This window comes from Aplidium turbinatum, chromosome 2 (assembly GCF_918807975.1).
Source record: "Aplidium turbinatum chromosome 2, kaAplTurb1.1, whole genome shotgun sequence".
NCBI lineage: Eukaryota > Metazoa > Chordata > Ascidiacea > Aplousobranchia > Polyclinidae > Aplidium > Aplidium turbinatum.
In genome coordinates, this window is record NC_137473.1 from 16,983,052 (window position 1) to 17,002,399 (window position 19,348).

A 19,348-nucleotide genomic window follows, 5' to 3' on the forward strand; every position below is an offset into this window, starting at 1 on the left:
TTTCTGATGTCTCTGGATTTATTAATATTCAATTGAACACTGAGAATATGTCCTTATAATGTTTGTAATGTATTGTATTGAGTTTAAATTTAACCGTTGTTATTGCGTTCATAAACGTAGTTGCACTGATGAGAATTTAATATTCGAAAACGCGTTCTGCAACACTGTTTTTTGCACTCTGCAATGCCTGATGCAGATTTATCTGTAGATTTCCATCACGCATTGAAGCGGTGATCTGATAATGAAATTTTCTACGGTTCGAGAAAAAGTTTTCTCTGCCTATAAAACGTTGAATGGTAGTTTAATTAATTATTTCTGAAAGTTCCTTGGTTTCATATTATCTGAGTTTTAAAATTTCCTCCCTGAAAAGATTGAGAGAAAAAATAGCTCAAAACCGAAGTCCGCTGATCGCAGTTTCCGCAAACATTTTTCCGCAGTTTCCGCTAAATCTAACCATAGAGTAATCTATGCTCTAACCCTAACCCTCGCTGATTGCAGTTTCCGCAAATTTTTTTCCGCAGTTTCCGTTAACCCTTACCCTAATTCTAACCATAGAGTAATCTATGCTCTAACCCTAACCCTCGCTGATCGCAGTTTCCGCAAACATTTTTTCGCAGTTTCCGCTAACCTTTACCCTAACCATAGAGTAATTTGTTTGTTTATCTTTATCCTGCATTGCGGGAAAGCGGACTTGAGTGCTATGCATCGGTGTACGCCTTCTGACGTACACCTGACCCACGCTGCAGCCGACGGCAATGTCTGTTTCCAGTTGTCTACTCTACTTATGACTTAAATTTGGTACTACTCATTACTCGAAATCGATCACTGGGTAGAGGCAATTATGGTAAAGTTTCTTGCCCAGAGAAACAACAGCAAGTGCGGATGGCTGGAGTCAAACATGCAGGCTCTCGACTGCAAGCCCAACGCGCTAACCACTCGGCCACTGCTGCCGACGATCTATGCTTTAACCCTCGATGATTGCAGTTTCCGCTAACCACAGTTTCCGCTTACCCTAACTCTAACCATAGAGTAATCTATGCTCTAACCCTCGCTGATTGCAGTTTCCGCAAACATTTTTCCGCAGTTTCCGCTAACCGCAGTTTCCGCTAACCCTAACCCTCGAGTTTGTTTTAAATTGTTTGGGGAAACTCGGATCAGCGACTTCGGCTTTGTGTTATTAAACTGCGATCAGCGACTTCGGCTTTTTTAAATTTTTTTCTCGATCTTTTCAGGGTACGAACTGACTGTACGAATGGTTCAAGGTACGAACTAGGATGCACCCGTGGGAAGCGCTGGTTTTGTATTTTCAGTCTCAATGTAAGACTGACAACGTTAAAGGTGCAAAACGGATTTATGATGCACTTGTTAATCGTGGAACAAAGCATATGCTTGTTTTTTTGCAATGTCCTGAAAAAGGTAAATAGTGTCAACCTGGAAGGGTGCAACTTAGTTCGTACCCTGAACAGTTCGTACCTTCAGTTCGTACCCTGAAAAAATCGAGAGAAAAAATTAAAAAAAGCTGACGTTGCTGTTCGAAGTTTCCACAAACAAACAAACTGAAAAGATCGATAGTAAAGATAGAACAAAGCCTAAGTCGCTGATCACAGTTTCCGTCTTTTCCACAATTTGCGCAAACATTTAAAAAGGGTTATGGTTCAGGGTTAGGAAAAGATTAATAGAAAAAATTAAAAAAGCCGAAGTCGCTGATTGCAGTTTCCGCAAACTTTTTAAAAGAGCTAGGGTTTAGGGTTAAAACTTGCTCTTAATATGAGGATGACACATGCCATTCAAAGTAGAAAATTAAGAGGAATAGATCAAACCCGATATGCCAATTAAGCATGGTTGTTAATCAAAGCTTGCTGCTAGTTCCACTATGGTAGCATTTGTTCAGTATTTAATCCTGTTACAACAACTGGCAGTCTGTCCACAGTGTCTTTACCTGTCATATTGCACAGAAGTTTTCTATCCCAATGGATTGTCAATAGCACATGAGGAGAAAACTTTTCATACTCTCCCTCCATTCTATTCTATCTCGCCGTATTGAAGACTTGTTGATGGTGAAGTTGTCTATTTCATATCCAAGGCTCTTTGCTGTTTCAGCAAGCACATAATGTAGCAGAGCGATCACTCACTTTCGTGCGATCTAAAGTAGCAGCCATTGTTGGGGTTATAAGAGACACTTGTGCTCTCTTTTGTTTAGGTGAGGACAAATGATCCGATTTCAGTTACGAATTAGAAGTGAAAGTTGTATCACTTTCAGGTTTAGATTCGGTAGATGCCATGATGATACTCACTGATAAAGCCTCACCCGCTCGTCTCTGATATGTTCTAAATGTCCTGTTTGATTCTGCTTTTCTGCACTTACTCGGTCTTTCTTCTGTACGGGCCAAAGTAATATCTTTTTCAGCCATGGTACCTCTTTGCCCTTTCTCTCTTTGAGCAATTATAAACTCACGGTCTTCTTGAATTTGCATTAGTTCCAAAGCATTTGGATGTGCTATATCAAACAATCTGTCCAAGTCTTCAGAAAATTTAGTTTCCTTGTTTTTTGCAGTATTTGAACGTTTTGCTTTGTTTTCTTTATTTTTTTCATTTTCTGCCAGTTGTTCACAAGTTTTTCAATAGTAACAATCAAATTTATTTCAATTCACAAGGAATTTTTACTCTTTTCCAGAAATCTAATACCATGTCAGATAGTGCAGAGGAACTCTCTCTAAACTTCTTTTTTTTCACACAATGCAAGTAGAAATAAACTTGCAGAACTTCTCTTTTTGATGGCAGCTTCGCCCCAGTGAGACAACGTTTGTAGTTGCTTATGACCATATCTCATCTTGATGACGTCCAACTGTCTTTGAAGTCATAAATTTGAAGAATTCAATACAATTTGCTAATGCTTAAAGTATATACACCTTTTCCTGCGGAAATAATAAAATTTATGTCATATAAATTTGCATTTGAGCCTATTGCTGTTAGCTTGTGCCATTAAAATAACTTCAAAAAATTCATAAAAATCGCCAAATTCCTTGAATTTTTCATGATTTTCAAAGTCCGCCAGCAAGCTCATATCATTAACCAGTGATCCCAAAATAAGTTTAAATAGTGTTTAAGACCTTTCATCTGTCATATAAAGTTGTGTTTGAGCATTTATTATCCATTTCTGGCATTAAAATGTTTTCTGAAAAAAATCATGAAAATTGTCAAATTTCTTGGATTTTCCAGATTTTTAATGTGCGCATGTTCTAAATTTGTTCCATTCAGATGAAATTTTTTTGTAGGTGTTTTTTTTATCATATGTAACAATAATCAGGGATAATCCATTCAATTTTCAAAAATAAAATTTAAGGACCCCCCTATTGGTCAGTAAATTTCAAAAGAGGTAAAATTGCAATTGTTATTCATGAAAATATTCCCAACACTACTATACTTAATAAATTACATACCCTATCTCACAAAAAAGTAGAAAGATGAGATGAAGTATGCCTTGTAAACTTGTACACAAATGATGACCGACAATACAAAACTCTACTGATGCAAGCTATTAAATATCAAGCTTTTGCAGCAGCATTCATTTCAAATAGCAGAAAAAAGCTGGACAAAGTAAAAATTGGGTGAGCCCTTCAGTTGGGGTGTGGACAGTGGTTAACATAGCATTGCGTGATGAACATTTTAAACAATTGAAACTTGAGCTTTTTTATCAATATTTTCATCTTTTTCTTTTCAAATAACTATTCACCTAAAGGCCTAAACAACCGTGAACCACTGGGCTGGGGAGTGCGGGAGGCAGTTAAAACTGTTCTTATTATGAAATAAGCATAAGCCTACATTAAAGTTATATGGACAAATTAAAACACAATGCTCACTGTTTTGTAGTGAGTATGATATAAGTATATGATGACCAGGCTTGTGTTTTTTGTCAGGTAGATTGCTCCTTCTAGTACATAGGTTACATGTTATTTTTGCAATGAGAGAAAGGGCATCAAACCCCATATTATGTTCTCACAATGACACTAATTTGTTGATTGAATCCTTAAAATAACATTTGTGATTTTTTTTCTGATTTGGCAATTTTTAGTTAGGTTACATTCGACATTTTTTGAAATTTGGATTTGGTAACCCTGTTTTAAATGTTACAAACCTGGCAAACTCCACAGAGTTTAGTGTAAAAGTTAATGTAGCTTATGTCAAAGTGACTACACCAATAGCCTACCCCACTTATTTCATTGTAGATAAGGCAAACAAGAATGAAATTTTCAGCAGTTTCTTTCTGTATTTCATTCACATCCGGCTGAGGGAGCCAAATTATATGCATAATGAAGTTAAAGTAGTCAACTCCTGTTTGTAGTAGAATGATTTGATCCAATGGGTCAGGGTGGTCTAGTCTTGAGGACATGTTTTTAAGTGATACATGAAACTGCAGAGTCATGGTTTGTGGAGAGGCTTTTCCTGAGCATTTTTTTACATTAAATGTAAAATAAATTATTACTGTAGGATTGTTAGATCACTTTGTGTGTAAGGTTTTTCTTTGTTTTAGGTTGCATGCCAGTGTAGAATAAATTCTATTAATTTGTAAGAGTATGGAAACTGACATAGAAAATCCTATAAATCCTTCTTATGCAACTGCAAATCAACATTTAGAACAATTTTTAATTTTGGGAAAATCAGTTCGAGGATCATCTTTAAGAGCCCTTATAACTCAAATTTTAGAAGCCAACGGAGTTTATGTCTTTGGTGAATTTCTGGAACTTCCATGTATTACAGAAGTAAGCACGAGGGATCCATCTGCATTGTATTCACATTTTATCTACCACTTTGGATACTTAATGAGATAAGGTCTCTTGAAACACGCAAAGTGAATTTAAAACCATGTATTTTGTATGGATAATGTCAATGATAAGGTTATGACTTTGATTTTGCCGTTTTCAGCAAGTCCAGATAATGTATTGTTTCAAAAGCGAATAACAATTTATGTAATGTTTGTCGTAATGTATATACTATAGTAAACTCTTCAAAATTGCCGTTTTTGAAAATTAATTACTCGTACACAAATAAATAAATCCATCAATTAGTAGCAGTGGGCTATAAATGGGCAATTTTTTGTTTTGCTTTAGGGACAGTTTTTTTGTGTTCTATTTAGCCTATCTCAACATAAAGTGACAAAATTTTTGATCTGAGTTCCAAGAAAAAAGTGTGCAGGGCAAAAATTCAAAATGGCTGCCATTTTTCCGAAAAATTACGTTTTTAGCTATAACTTGGTCATTTTGGGGTATTTTTACCTGGTTGTGGTGTCTTACCCTATGTTTGTGGGGTCAGGCAATCTGTTTAAGCAATAATAAGTATGCTATATCTTTTATGTGTAGAGTTATGATATAGTTTGACAAAATTACCCACTTTTTAAAACTTATTTTGTTGTTTTTATTTCGATCATCAACAGACTTTAAACTGTATGAAATTGTCCTGCTTTCAGGTAAATCTATAAACAAATTCAAACATAAAAAGGCACTCTGTCAGAAAGTAGCAGGTGCAAATGCCTTTGTAAATAAGAAGCCCACAACAAAAGTAACTCTACACTTTGACACTACACAGAGACGTAGGATAATAGACGGTGATTGGCCCTGTCTCATCTTAAATTTTCGTGATGATGATTACTCTGATCTTAAAGTTTCGTGATGATGATTACACTTAGTGTAAGATGATCTCTCTACATCTTCTCTTCTTTGCATTTGAAGATAGAAACCAAATAGTTGCCCTTTCATGTTGAGACGATGAAGAGACTATAGGTTAGGGTGGAGAGAAAAAAACTTTTTCTGTCATATTAATGAAGAGGGGTGTTAAAAAGGTGTCATAAGGTCTAATATTGACTTTAAAATGATTTTTTTGACGTGGCACCCAAAATCGAGCGTGCCACCTAGCCCCATGGGTCACGCAAAGGTCAAAATCCACAAAAACAGCGTAACTTTTTTATAATGCTCCTAGAAAGCTGGGAGTAGGCTTAAAAGTTGCAGAACAGCTATGTTCTTATGCTCTAAAAGAACATTTTGTTCTAAATGCATCTATTGAGCAGATATTCCAATAAAACATATTTTTTCCATTTTCGGGGGCAAATTTAGATGAAATTGCATTTATTTGATGCTTAAATACATTTTTTTACTACATTTTGTTGATTTATTTTGGGTGTTATTATTGAGTCTCCACATTTGGACAGATGGGTTTTTGGCTATTTTAATTGAATGGTTATGGTTGGTTACCTAGTTTGTTGATAGGTATGCCTACTATACCATACCCCTTAGCATTAGCATATTGTAGCGGACTTAATGAAGCAAGCGAATACTATCTTTTAATTTGATATTGTTATACATTCATCAATATTACAGAGAGTTACTTAGAAATATTGATTGATTTAGAAGAGCACATATCTAGGTATTTAAATAAAAATAGAAAATGCACAATCAATGCATAGCTAAGCCACAATTCGACTGACCTGCCACCATCCCCAGTCCACAATCGAATAATTGTTCAATCTGCAGGAAGTTTAATTTAAAGCAACAGTTTAGCCAGCTTCAAGGAAATACATGCATATAAAACAATTGTACAATAAAGCCATAAAAAGTGTTTCAAGAATAGTAGCCTAGGTCTTTAAATCATGATAATATTAGTCCATTAAGAAGCGAAATGTTTCTTGGTGTCGAAGCGTTTCATTAAACACCGAGAGTTAAGTTTTTGCCTGATCAATCCGTCCCGTCTTTCATAGCCAGCAACTGAAGACGATGCCTGGGTAACAAGTTTAATGTGCCTTTCAACAGCTTGACCATGACATGGATGACACAATGGAGTGGATGATACTTCTTCAAGCTGAACATTATTCAAGTGTGTGATTGACGGAGGTTCAGAGATGTCAGCCACGTTTAAATTGACCATTTTAAAATATTCCTTTGCTTTAAAGTTTAGTTTTGGCACCAAGAATCGCCGCACATCAACATTATCGTTGCTTGATTCGTCTTTACCATCTGATTGATCAACAAATCCACCTTCAAAATCACCCATATCCATATTTTCAATTGTGTAATTTGATAAACAACCTCTAATTGATAGAATCTTGTTAACAGCCATCTTCCTCACATCTTCATTTCCATCTGCTAGCATGCTTAACAGTATGTTTTCAGGATGAGCAAAAAATGCATTTCTTTGCACAACCTTCAGTGAAATGTCCCTGACTCTCTTGTTTGGAAATTTAACGATCCTTTGAACGAGGCCAAACAGATTTGTTGCACCACTTGTAATTCGATTCTCTCGCTTAATTTGAAACCATGTTGGGAAATATACTTTTATGCAAAATTCAGTCAATAACTGAAGTATTGCAGATGGCTTTTCGACTGAGACACAATATCGCATTATTCTGCAAGCGAGAGTCAACCACCGAGAGTGAAATATTTGCCCAATTTCCAGAAGTTCCAAATCATAGTCCACATGCCCGATAATAACCGCCCAACATATTTTGTAGGCATAATGCTGATCAGTGCTGAGATTATCAACAATTTCATTTGTGAGCAATGGAAAATTTTGGTTTAAAATGGGCTTAAACTTAATAACTGGCCAATCAGATACACTTCCATTTAACTCCTTTCCAATTTTTCCAGAAAAGGTATCCGGGCTTTTTGATGTTCCATCCAAAGCCATAAAAACATGACGTAGTGGCAACTCATTACAGTGCAATAAGCAAATTACCCATTGCAATGGCCTACCTAGCTGCTCTTCCAGTGCTCGTATCATCCCATTATATGGTCCTGTCATGGATGCAGTACCATCTGACCCTATAACAGCCAGTTTCCCTTCCAAATCAGTGTCCGCAACTGCATTATGAATAGCATTAGCAATAGTTCGGCCTCTTCCATTTTCCGGTGTAACATGGCTTTAGTAAAACTCTCCCGGCTCTCCAATTATTACATAATGTTCTTCCAGTTCTATTTTTCTATAATATTTTCCATTTTCAGCTTGTAGTATTACTTGTGTTGCATCTTTTCTTCCATCCACATACACTGCATTCACCAATTCAAAAAACTTGTCTTCTTGTGCTCTTACTTCTTCTCTATACTTTGTGCGTTGACGTCGTAGCTTACTACGATCAACAGTTTGTGAAATATCTGTTTCAGTGATAAGACCCAGATCCTTCATCACACCATTTGCAACAGCAGCACCAGCTCTATCTGATAATTCATAACGTTCACACATCAATGCCAAATTTGGCCAGGTTTTCCTGTTCTGATCTGAGTGATTGAAGCATTGAGCGTCAGCAATTGAAGCGATTGAAACAGTATCGTCTGTACATGAAGAATCGGTATCAGAAAAGCATAATGGTTCAGTTGCCAAACTCACATTATTCTCTGAACTTGCGGATGGAGTGGATGAACTTGCGGATGGAGCGGAGTGTGTTGCGACAGCTATTCTTCTGTGCAATCTGTTGTGGAAGTTTACATCAGAAGGAGTCAGTGGTTGAACAATTGGCCGACACGTTTGAACTCTTGGACCTTTTTGGTCTTCATAAAACTTGAAATCTTGCTCAACCATGCGTAATCTGTGCTCTTCCCCTAGAAGCCTGCGTTGTTTTACATTATGGCAAAATACATCAAATAGCTTGTCAATATCTTTGACAAATTCAGTCTCCTTATTCTTGAATGTTGCCCCCCGTTTTTTCTTGTCGTACCGATCCAATGAACTGAACGTTTTAATCATTTCGAAGATTTTATCTGCAATTGTTGTTCGATGAATTGGATAAACATTGCACCAAATCCAGTATTGAACAAGCTCCTTAGCAACAGTTTCAGATGCCACACGTTTCAAATAGAACTGTTCATCTAACACACGGCAGATAATATCTCGCTTAGTTGGCAGCATACCACTTAATCCATCAAAAAATCCGCTGATGCTGGTGAATTCTTCTCCACTATGCAATATCTTTGTTACATGCCCCTTTTTCCTGGTCAACATTGTGCAATCCTAATACTTTAATAATATGTCTATAATGTCTCAATCTATGAATGAAAAATATATTAAATAAGTACTGAACAGATGAGTGTTCAGTGTCAAACCATGAAATAACTAATTAAATTGACACTAAACAGTGAACACTCATTTATTAACACTATACATTTTAATACACTTCTCCCCAAGGCCGATTTCTCTTATCCCAATCTCGGATACCAAGTCATTAGAGCCTGACTAGTGAGCTGTGTGACAAGCTCTGACAAGTAACAGTCGTTTCCTATGTATTCATGTAGGATTGTAGGTGTGGATAAAGAAGCAATTTCGCCTTTGACGGTAAATTTGCCCCTGAAAATTGAAAAAATTCGTTTTTTTGGAATATCTGCCCAATAAATGCATTTAGAACAAAATGTTCTTTTAGAGCATATAGGAACATATCTGTTCTGCAACTTTTAAGCCTACTCCCAGCATGCTAGGAGCATTATAAAAAAGTTACGCTGTTTTTGTGGATTTGACCTTTGCGTGACCCACGAGGCTGGGTGGCACGCTCAATTTTGGGTGCCACGACAAAAAATTAATTTTAAAGTCAATATTAGACCTTATGACACCTTTTTAACACCCCTCTTCATTGATATGAGAGAAAAAAAAATTTTCACTCCACCCTACTATAGGTAGCTGCCAATGACCTTCGCTGAACTGCAGTATGTCTATGGGAGCAGATTGATGCCCTCATGACAGATGCCACAAGCAAAAATCTCAAGATTGAGATAGGGGTTGCAGAACAACTTGCATCAAAGCATGTGCCATATGATTTTCTTCGTAAGTCCCATACATATGAACGGTTTGATACAGACAATCTTACAAAACAGCTATGGCTGCTCTCGAAAACAAAATTGGTCTTTGTAAACTCATTGTAAAGAGAGAGCCAGCATTGCAGGCCTACCTCTGGCAAAACAAATCTGTGGTTGAAACTGCTCTGGCAGTTCTTTTAAAGCTCATAACCCATGAGGGTGATGGCAAGCGCAAGACAGCATCTTCAACAGAAAAGTTTGGTGTGATTTTAGAGGAAGCTGGAGTATATAAGTCGTTTAGCCTTTACAAAGAGCGACGTTTTACCCGACTTGGATATCAGGTAGATGCAGTCTATGATTGCATTCCATACATGAAGCAGTTACTTGCCAAGACACCGCTAAATAATCTTGTTGAAGCTTGTAAAATTTACCTTGAGAATGATTTCATCTTAGCTGGATTCAAAGCACTTGCAAATTTTACATGCCGAGTGACCACGCCCTTCCTTAACCGTGTAGAACAAGCAAACCAGGATTTGGTAATTGACATCCTTCCTCAGCTCTGCAGTGACCTTGCTGAAAAAAGACACACACCCTTCGGGACTACCATGTAGAATGGACACATGTGAAAGTGGAAGACAATGCTCCACAAAGCGATCTTGATCATCTTCTTCTTGGAGAGATGTGCATCCAGGCTGGAACTGCAGTGCAAGCTTGAGTATTGAGATGTTGATCTTAATGCTGCTCGAGCAACTCCTCTCCATACACTGGTATCAGACAAACAAAAAAACCTGCCGACAAACAACTTGAATGCAGAGAGGTACTTGGCCAAGTTTGGTTATCTTGCTTCACAATCGGCCAAACACTCAAACAGAATGTTCAAGACAAAGAGGATCAAAGATGACCTTATGCTATCAGAAAGCAACAAGCAGAAAGAGAAGAAAAAGCAAAAATTGAAAGAGAATTTACAAAAGAAAGTGACAGCCAGTGATTTTATTGACCAACTCCTTGTGAAATGTAAAAACATGGGGGGCCTTTTACATCTGTCCGTGAAGTAAACACTCTTGTTTCTAAAAAAGTCACCTGAGCTAAAGACATTCTTCAGGCAAGAAATCCAATATCAGAGAGTCTCCTACCAACATGATGCAGATGTCCGCGAGATATTTACCAGGTCAACAAGGTATCCCAAGAGGAGATGATTGAGAATCTCACTGTACTCCTTGGAGATGATTTCCAAGTTGAGAAAGCAGTGGTCTTCCCTTGTGAAGAGGAAATAGTGCAAACACTTACAGGAGCTAAAGAGGCCGAGAGTCAGGATATGGAAGGTCTGGTGTTCCAGCCAAACCAATCACTTGCCGTCATATAGGATGTGGGAGAAAAAACAAAAGATGGTACGTTGGGTTTTACCTCAAGTGTGACGATAATGGGGGTGGAACTTCTGACGTGTGCTGGCACAGGAGATGAAACTTGGCAACGACCACCTGGTACTGATGACATTCAGGACACTATGGAGCAACAGATTGTCCATGTGACAGTTTCAGGAACTTCGGTCTTTTCTCAGAGAAAATCATGTTACATTTTAAACAATGCCCCTGAAATTGAAAGTTTGTTTAAAGAAATAACCCAATAAAGGTGAAAAATCGATAAATTAGTATTAAGTCAACCTCCAATTGTCAGTGACTTTTCCCATGTGCACTAACAGATTGCCTGATCCCATAAACATAGGGTTGGACACCAGAATCAGTGAAAACAACCCAAAAATAGTGAAGTTATGGCTAAAAATGTGATTTTTGATGGAAAATAGCGGCCATTTTGGATTTTTGCTCTGCACACTTTTTTCTTGGATACAAGATCAAAAATTTTGTCATTTTATCTTGAGATAGGTTAAATGGAATAGAAAAAAACTGTCCCCAGTGAAAAATAACAAAAAAAGTATTTTTGACCCATGTATAGCCCACTCCTACAATTAGCCTAATTATAAACTGGTGTTTTCTTAGAAGAAAAGAAAACATAGCAAAACTGCTATTTTTGAATCTCTGCTTTCAGACCGAAGATCCTGAAGATTGCAAGTATATCAAGCTTTTAAGAATCTTTGCTTATGGGACGTTTCGTGATTTTGTCACACAAGCCTCATGTCTCCCTTCCTTGACCCCAGCTATGTCTAAGAAGTTGAAGTGTTTGACAATTGTTGCTCTTTCCGCAAGTTCAAAGGTAAACTTAAATTTACATCACCTGCATTTTCTTACAGCTTGGCATTGTCTTTGTCCATACATTCGATTCATTGATGTGTTTACATTCATTTTTCAAAGAATCACGAATGACACTATGTTCTACTACAGTGTTCTCCTTTGGAAAATGGAAATCATTGAAAACGATCTTTAACTCTGTTGTTGGCTAACTAGTCTTGCGTTTGTACTTTGTCCAACACTAAAAGCTGCTCAATTGTTGTCAGTTTTTTACTCATTGTGTGCATGTGGTTGTGTTTTGACAACATATGCCCTTGAAGGGTGAGACATGAAAATTGAGGTCCTTGTTTTTCCATTTGTTGAATCCATCTTTAATGCATCACCTTTTTTAATTTTTCTTTTTTCTGTATGCCAATATATGAATATGAAAGTGATGTGGTTTAAATGCAATTCTGTTACTCTTGTTTCGACTTCAGTTATTTCTGGTTGGTTCTAATTTAAATATCTGGTTATTTTACATTTAGAATAATAAAGATGATGTTAAGCTCATTTTTGGAAATGCTCAAACTCGTCATAAATACTCATTTTTCAGTATATTTCTTACAAGACTCTTTTGCAAGAATTAGATGTCAATAATATACGAGAATTAGAAGATCTGCTCATATCTGCTATTTACGCTGACATTATTCGAGGAAGGTTGGACCAGAAAAATTCAAGGTACATACACAATATTATATCATATTATTCCTCCTTGCAAAAATTTGTGCAAGGTTATCTTTAATTCTCCACAAAAACAAAACTGTGAATCCTTACAGTATATGCTATTAACTATAACGTAAACATACGGTACTAAACAACTAAACAATAATATTTCTCAACCACTGTTTGGGATTCTCCAATCTCCATGTTATAATAAGTTATACAAAAATCCATGAATTTAGGATGCAACCGAACAATTCAATAAAATCAACCTGTAAAATATTTTTCAAACAAGCTTTCGGTGTCGTGAAGGTGGCATCCTCAGTAACTTACAGTAGTCTTAGTTAAATGAAAAGCTTCTATTTGCATAAGGTATTGAGGTTGAGGAAGCCGCATTTACGATACTGCGCGGCACTAAAGCTTTATATAAATTCTCTTTAAGTTATCGAAATTGCCTGAGTTAGCCTACTTTTATTATATCAGTCCAGTCCATCATACGTTGCTATAAGGAGTGATCAGATTCGATGTCGCCGTTTCAGAGATAGCTTGGAGACGACTGTTTCGGTGACTTGTTATCGAAACTTCCGTTTCGATGCTGCTTCTATTTATTGGTTTATAGAAATTGCAGGGATCACTTAGGTACCGTATGCGTAGCACATTATCTGTCATCTTGCGAGTAAACATTGCAGCTCGATTATACATTAGATAATTACAAATGAGCAGTATTTTTTACCAGTATATTATATATATATACTGTATGTCGGCTTCACACCGTAGAACGGTGCTTCTCATTCTTTTTCAGGGTACAAGTATTATGAGATCGGCAAAGTCTTTCAGCAAAGTAACAATGAAAATAACTGAACTAAAGGAAAAACGACTGAAGACACAATTTATTGTTAATGAGACACTTAAACTTGCTTCTTGGATAGTTAATAGAGCCAATATAGTCATGGAGCCAATACAGGCAAAAAGGACAGACTGACAAAGACTTAGCTAACCTTTATTGTGTCCTAAGAGCATGCGCACATAATGCTTAATTGTTAATGCAACAATGTAAAGATTCATCTCATTTCAAGCTCTAATCTATAAAAAAAAGCTTCAGAATACTGCATCACATAATTTTCAGAAACGTTTTAGTTGATCCATGACCGAAAATACTAATATTTCGATCTAAATAATCCATATAACATCTCTAAATAAACAGATGTACCCAAAACGGGATTTAAAGCTCGGGAACAATGTCCAAAACGGCGTCTCCGATTTGTCATTGATCCATTGTTTTATGCGAGAGCTTTGTGGCACGGCTTTAGTATTTTTGAGTGATATTGCATAATATTTGTGTAGTTTTAATGTGATACACTTTTGTGAGTATGTTTTATGTGATCTCACCTACACTAATGTTTAAATCCGCAAATTTAAGTATAACGTCTAATTTTAAAGTGAAATACTTATTTAGGCTAAAAATGAATGACTTCTTGATGTTAATCAGTACATTCTTAAGCAATGTTAAACATTCTTTAAATTTTAACAAAACATTTTCTAGTCACCAACGGAAAGCGAAGGGCGCTTGATTCAAAATACTTGTTCTGTTTTGAAGTATGTCGTATCGAAATATAGACAGACACCACACAAATAAACTTTCGTTTATTGTATTTGTGTAGATTAGAAGTTGACTGGACGATTGGACGAGATTTAACCCCTGATGACATGACCTACATTACTAATACTTTATCATCATGGTAGGTGATTAATTCAAAGGTTTGGCGAGCAACATTAAACTTCGGTTATATCAGACATGAAGAATAAAACTTACTTGGCCGCAGATACGTTTAATTTTTTTAAATCGGTCAAGTACCACGCTTAAAAGCATCCTATTTCTCACTGGTATGTTCTCATGTTGTTGCATAGCTTGCAACATCGCCTGTGAATGTTGAGTGCTTGTTGGGTTTGACACATGTTGTTTGTGATGCTCAGTAGATGCAATTGTCAAGTGTCAATCTTGTTTCGTAACTGAGTCGAAATTAGTTTTGTTCATACCTTGCTCACACAGCCAACTGCAGTGTTGAAATATAATAACGAGTAGTAGCAACAAGCTACACGTACAAAAATTTACTGAGGCTGTTTACCAGGCATTTAGTTAAATAGCATGATATACGTTCTTCTGGTGCAAACTAAGCTGAACTATCACAAGATACATAATTGTAATTAAGTAGTGATTAAAGCAAATTATCACCTTATCCATCTTGTGATAGTTCAGGTTAGTTTGCACCAAAGAACGCATATCATGTTATTTAAGCCACATGTATTGTACATAGCAAAGATGCACTAAGTCGTATATTTGATATCAGGCCTCGAAATTTGTACTTTTTTCCGGTGGTCAAGCATGTCCTACCAGACTGGCTCTTTCAGCGGACATTTAATATCTCAACCGGACATAATTTTTGCATGTAGATTTTGTACAAAATCACACTACAGTATTGTGTAGTCGTGTTTGTAGAAGAAGATTTTCTACAACAGAATAACTCTGCAATAGTTAATAGCTTAATTAACCGACTCTGAAGAATACTGGAGCAGATTGCTTGCAAATAAATCAGTGCGTTAATGACAGTCGTGTAATGACGCAATAAACACAATTAAAAACAACAATCCAAATTTCCATATTATAAAAGCAACTACGATCACTTATTCCGTGGTTTTCGCGTTATAGAATCGTTGTGCCAAGCGATTACTGCCGGGGTCGTAAATCTCCATGTCAGGACTGTCCAGACAAATGCGCATTAGTGACTCAATAGTGTTAGTGTTAACTAACTAACACAATAGTGTTAGTCTAACACTCTCCCTTATGTGCAGAAATTCTATTTCTATCAGTATCAGCATGAATAAGGTTGCCACATTCGCCTAAGCACGTGCGGAACCCAGCTGAGACTTGCTTCTCTGTGACGTTTCTTTTTAACAAACGATCAATGTAACGCAATAATCCTCATTGTTAAAATTAGAATACATATCCTGCCGAAAAGGCCCGGGCGGCACGTCTGGGGGGCGGCACTTTCAGACAGGACGTTTTGTTTTTTTGTTGATAATGCAAAAGTGCACGGAAAATAAAAGCAAACAGAATGGCAACGTTCAAAACAGTGGCGTAGCCAAGGGGGAGGAGGGGTTTGGGGGTTACAACCCCCTTTGGCACGCGTGTGACGTCACGATATTGAGAATGATGCTTTTAGTCTCTATGTCTCTAAAACAAAGTTTGCCTAATTTTAAACGAAACTCCATTAAAAGAGCGAGTTTTGCCAATACCAAACATTCAAATATCTCAGCCAGGAATTAGCAACAAGAAAACATAGAGACGTAGCTTTATTAAGTTACCGAAAAATTCCCAAGCAAACATGATCTTATCCTTTTGCTATGCCACCGGACAGCACCATTTTACAGGAATATTTATACTAGGGGATTTATACCCACATTTTTGTTGAAAATGCTCTCAGAATGCACCAAATCCAAAGTAATTTTTCAAAATTTTCTGGGGGAGGCCCCCCAGTCCCCCGCCGCTGGGTGTCGTCTTTGGCGAGGACGCCGTCGGGCTTCGCCCGCCGGCCCTTAAAACCCCCTCTTTCAAAATTACTGGCTACGCTACTGGTTCAAAACATACAATAATTACACTTTAAGTCAAATAAAAAAAATTCATTTTCACATGCTTTTTCTTGAAGGGGCGGCAAAATCTGAATCCGCCCTGGGCGGCACATTCCCTAGCTACGCCTCTGCATGTCCGCCATGACCGCCGGAATTTCGAGGCCTGACCTTTGTTGCTTTTTAAACCATGTTAGTATATATACTGATTGTCATAACTATGTTAAGCACTGCTCAAGCGTTTAAACTTTTGCTCGCACTGTTTCATATTATTTTATTATCCTTGCCCTAAAAATGCAAAGCTTTTAATCTATAATAGTGGCTTGAGAGTGCTGCAAATTAATAATTTCTTGCAAGTAAAAATGTCCCACCGGTACCAGTTTTCCTACTACCTAACAAAATTCTAATGTTAAAACTGTTTCTAGTAAAGTATCGACATTCTAAACTGTTCTTTAATCTCTACATGCTCTAGCACAATATTGTTGTTCTGTTAAACACTCATTCATTTTTTTTACATCCGTTACAGGTGCAATAGTTGTGAATCTATGCTACAAAGCATCCAGACACAAGTGGTTGTTGCCAATGCTTACCTTAGTGAAGATGCTTCAAAGAAAACTCAAATTAACACTGAGGTAAATACTAACAGGAAAGTTGTTACTCAATGTTGTCATAACTGGAGTTTATGCAAGTCTTTCAAGTCTAACTGCAAGTCTTTCAGCCCCTTTGCTTTCTGGTTGTTGGAGTTGATTTTACTTGATTTTCTTTCACTTTCAAGCTATATCTTTTACTCATCTCCCATTTTCTTTTACAGAAGTCTTTATCTGTTGAGTCTGTGATAATTCAAAACTTGGAAGGTAAAAGTCGATGAAATGTAATCACATGATGCTACATTACAAAGACTTTATTGTTCATCCTTAAGAAATATTAAAGTTGCTAGGCTTAAGCTAAGCGAAGCTGTTTTTACGTTGTGTTTGCAAACTAATACTTTGCTACAAATCCAGGTTGAGAATATCAAGAGCACCATTAAGAAAGCGAGCGGACATGATCTGGATCTTGTCGTGGACTCTCGAGCCTCTTCATCCCATCCTGCTCCATCAGCTGGAGTAGAAGTCAAGCCGAAGAAATCAAAAGTAAAAGGGTGAGCATTTCTACCGGTCATTATTTGGATATTTAACATGTTTTGATGCTGAATGAACGTTAATTTTTGAAATATTTTATGATACTTAACAAAAAGTTAACAAATACTATCGATTTCCTATGGGGTGAACAGCTGAACATGTTTTTTGTGTGCTTTCAAAAGCTTTTTATTGAGGAGTAATTTCCATCTTGTTTTAGGTTAAGAGGAAGTGGCATGAAGCTTTGGATGAAAAATACGTAGCCAAGAGAAGCGCTGCTTCAAATCCTAAGATCAGGATGTTGCGGAGGAGGTCGTACCCGGCTAGACCTGACCAATCTTCATATTTCGTTAATCATTAAATTTTGTCTCGTTTTTGTTCGGTGAATCCTCTACAGAAGTTTGTTTCAGTCTTTCTCTGGCTTATTGTTGCGCAAAACCGAAAAAGATTCAACGTAACTTATCATTTCATTGCGTTGGGTAGCTTCTCCGTACCTGTGGCTCGTGTTTTTTTTTGGTAATTTTAAAAATTCACTCAGAATTATTTTTTTGAGAGCAGCCATTTCTGCGTTTCTACTGGCAATGAAACACTTCATGTTTGGTCCTATGTGTTGCCAATGCTCTTCTAACCGACTACAGTTCTGTTACATAAAATTTGCTTCGATGAGAACTCTACTGTATGTTTGACAACTTGACCTTCATGAGCATGTTAATGCTGGATCGAGGAAAACGATGCCTCTTAATAGTAAGCTTTCTTTTCAACGTGTAAATCCTTTAATTTGTCTCCGGTTTTACTGTTACTTTTCTAGTCGCAACTAATGCAATGTTTGCACAACTTAAGCATGCTTGGTTGTAAAAAAATTATTGAATAGTTACGTACATTTGTTGTATTTGTCTTGGAGGAAGTTTTTGCACTGAAAACAGGTTTAATGTGACGCTGTCCGCAACAACCAGCAGGTTATAAGACCAGTTCCGCGGTTTTCCCACGGAATTGGACTAGTTTTATTTTGAGTTGTGAGAAAGTTTTAGCAGTCGCGTTCGGTGTCGTTTCATTTCACCAAGTTTTTTTTGATTTTGGGCTTGCTTCATTAGCCTACTTGTGACAATTGGGCTGGAAATTTTGAAAACATCTGGCAATCGTGTATATAGGCTACGACAGGGATGGAGGAACCATTTTAAAAGTAGGTGGGCCCAAAGGCGTAGCAGTCAAAGTTAATCAAACTTCTGGGGGGCTTCGCCCCCCAGACCCCCCATGACATTGCTGCATTCCCAATACTTCAAATCGCTTATACATTGTGTTTTCATGATTGCCTTTTATGCCAACCAGCGAAAAATTTCCATTTTTGGGTCCGATTTGGCCAAATAAATTACAAAATTGTTAAATTGCTCTATAGCGCTGTACAAAATATGGCGATGTACACACAAATAAAAAGGCAATATACACACACAGTTATAATACCAACCTGGGAGAAATAATCTGCAGCATTACAAAGTAGGCCGACGAGCATGCACTGCATAGTATGTAATGATATCATTGTTTTAACCTTGGAGAACAATTAGATTGATTTATAGATTACCACACCCACACGTGCTTCCCATCAACAGTGGGCTCAACAGAAAAGTTTGAAGATTAGATTTCATCATTGAGCTATCAAAGATAACACAGGCAAACAAAATTTTTTTTTTTGAAGGCACGGCATGTGAGAGTCATTTTAGGGTATTTCGAGGCCCCTGATTCCGAAAATGCACTTTTTTTTCGAATTGGCCCTAGTTTTTAAGATTGCCTACAGCAAAAACATTTTTTTGCAATTTTGAGCCTTTATAGATTTAACATCGTGTCGTTTATTATATAGACAAAACTGAAAGTAATCCTAGGCACATTTCTGAGTTGTATAAACGCCATTTGAAATCAATCACCTTAATACTGTATATTTGTTGACTTCAACAATATCAGACTTACT

At 37.0% G+C, this 19,348-nt stretch overlaps 1 protein-coding gene across 1 annotated transcript; it reads left to right on the top strand.

The window, feature by feature from the left end:
- The first annotated feature begins 4,510 nt into the window (after positions 1-4,510).
- LOC145764865 (COP9 signalosome complex subunit 7b-like) lies at positions 4,511-18,277 on the top strand. Its single transcript, XM_082576556.1, has 7 exons — positions 4,511-4,760; positions 11,811-11,975; positions 12,543-12,667; positions 14,311-14,388; positions 16,800-16,905; positions 17,275-17,411; positions 17,609-18,277. Exons 1-7 carry the CDS (start codon positions 4,575-4,577, stop codon positions 17,649-17,651), a joined length of 840 nt encoding a protein of 279 aa, XP_082432682.1. The 5' UTR covers positions 4,511-4,574; the 3' UTR covers positions 17,652-18,277.
- The last annotated feature ends 1,071 nt before the right edge of the window (positions 18,278-19,348 follow it).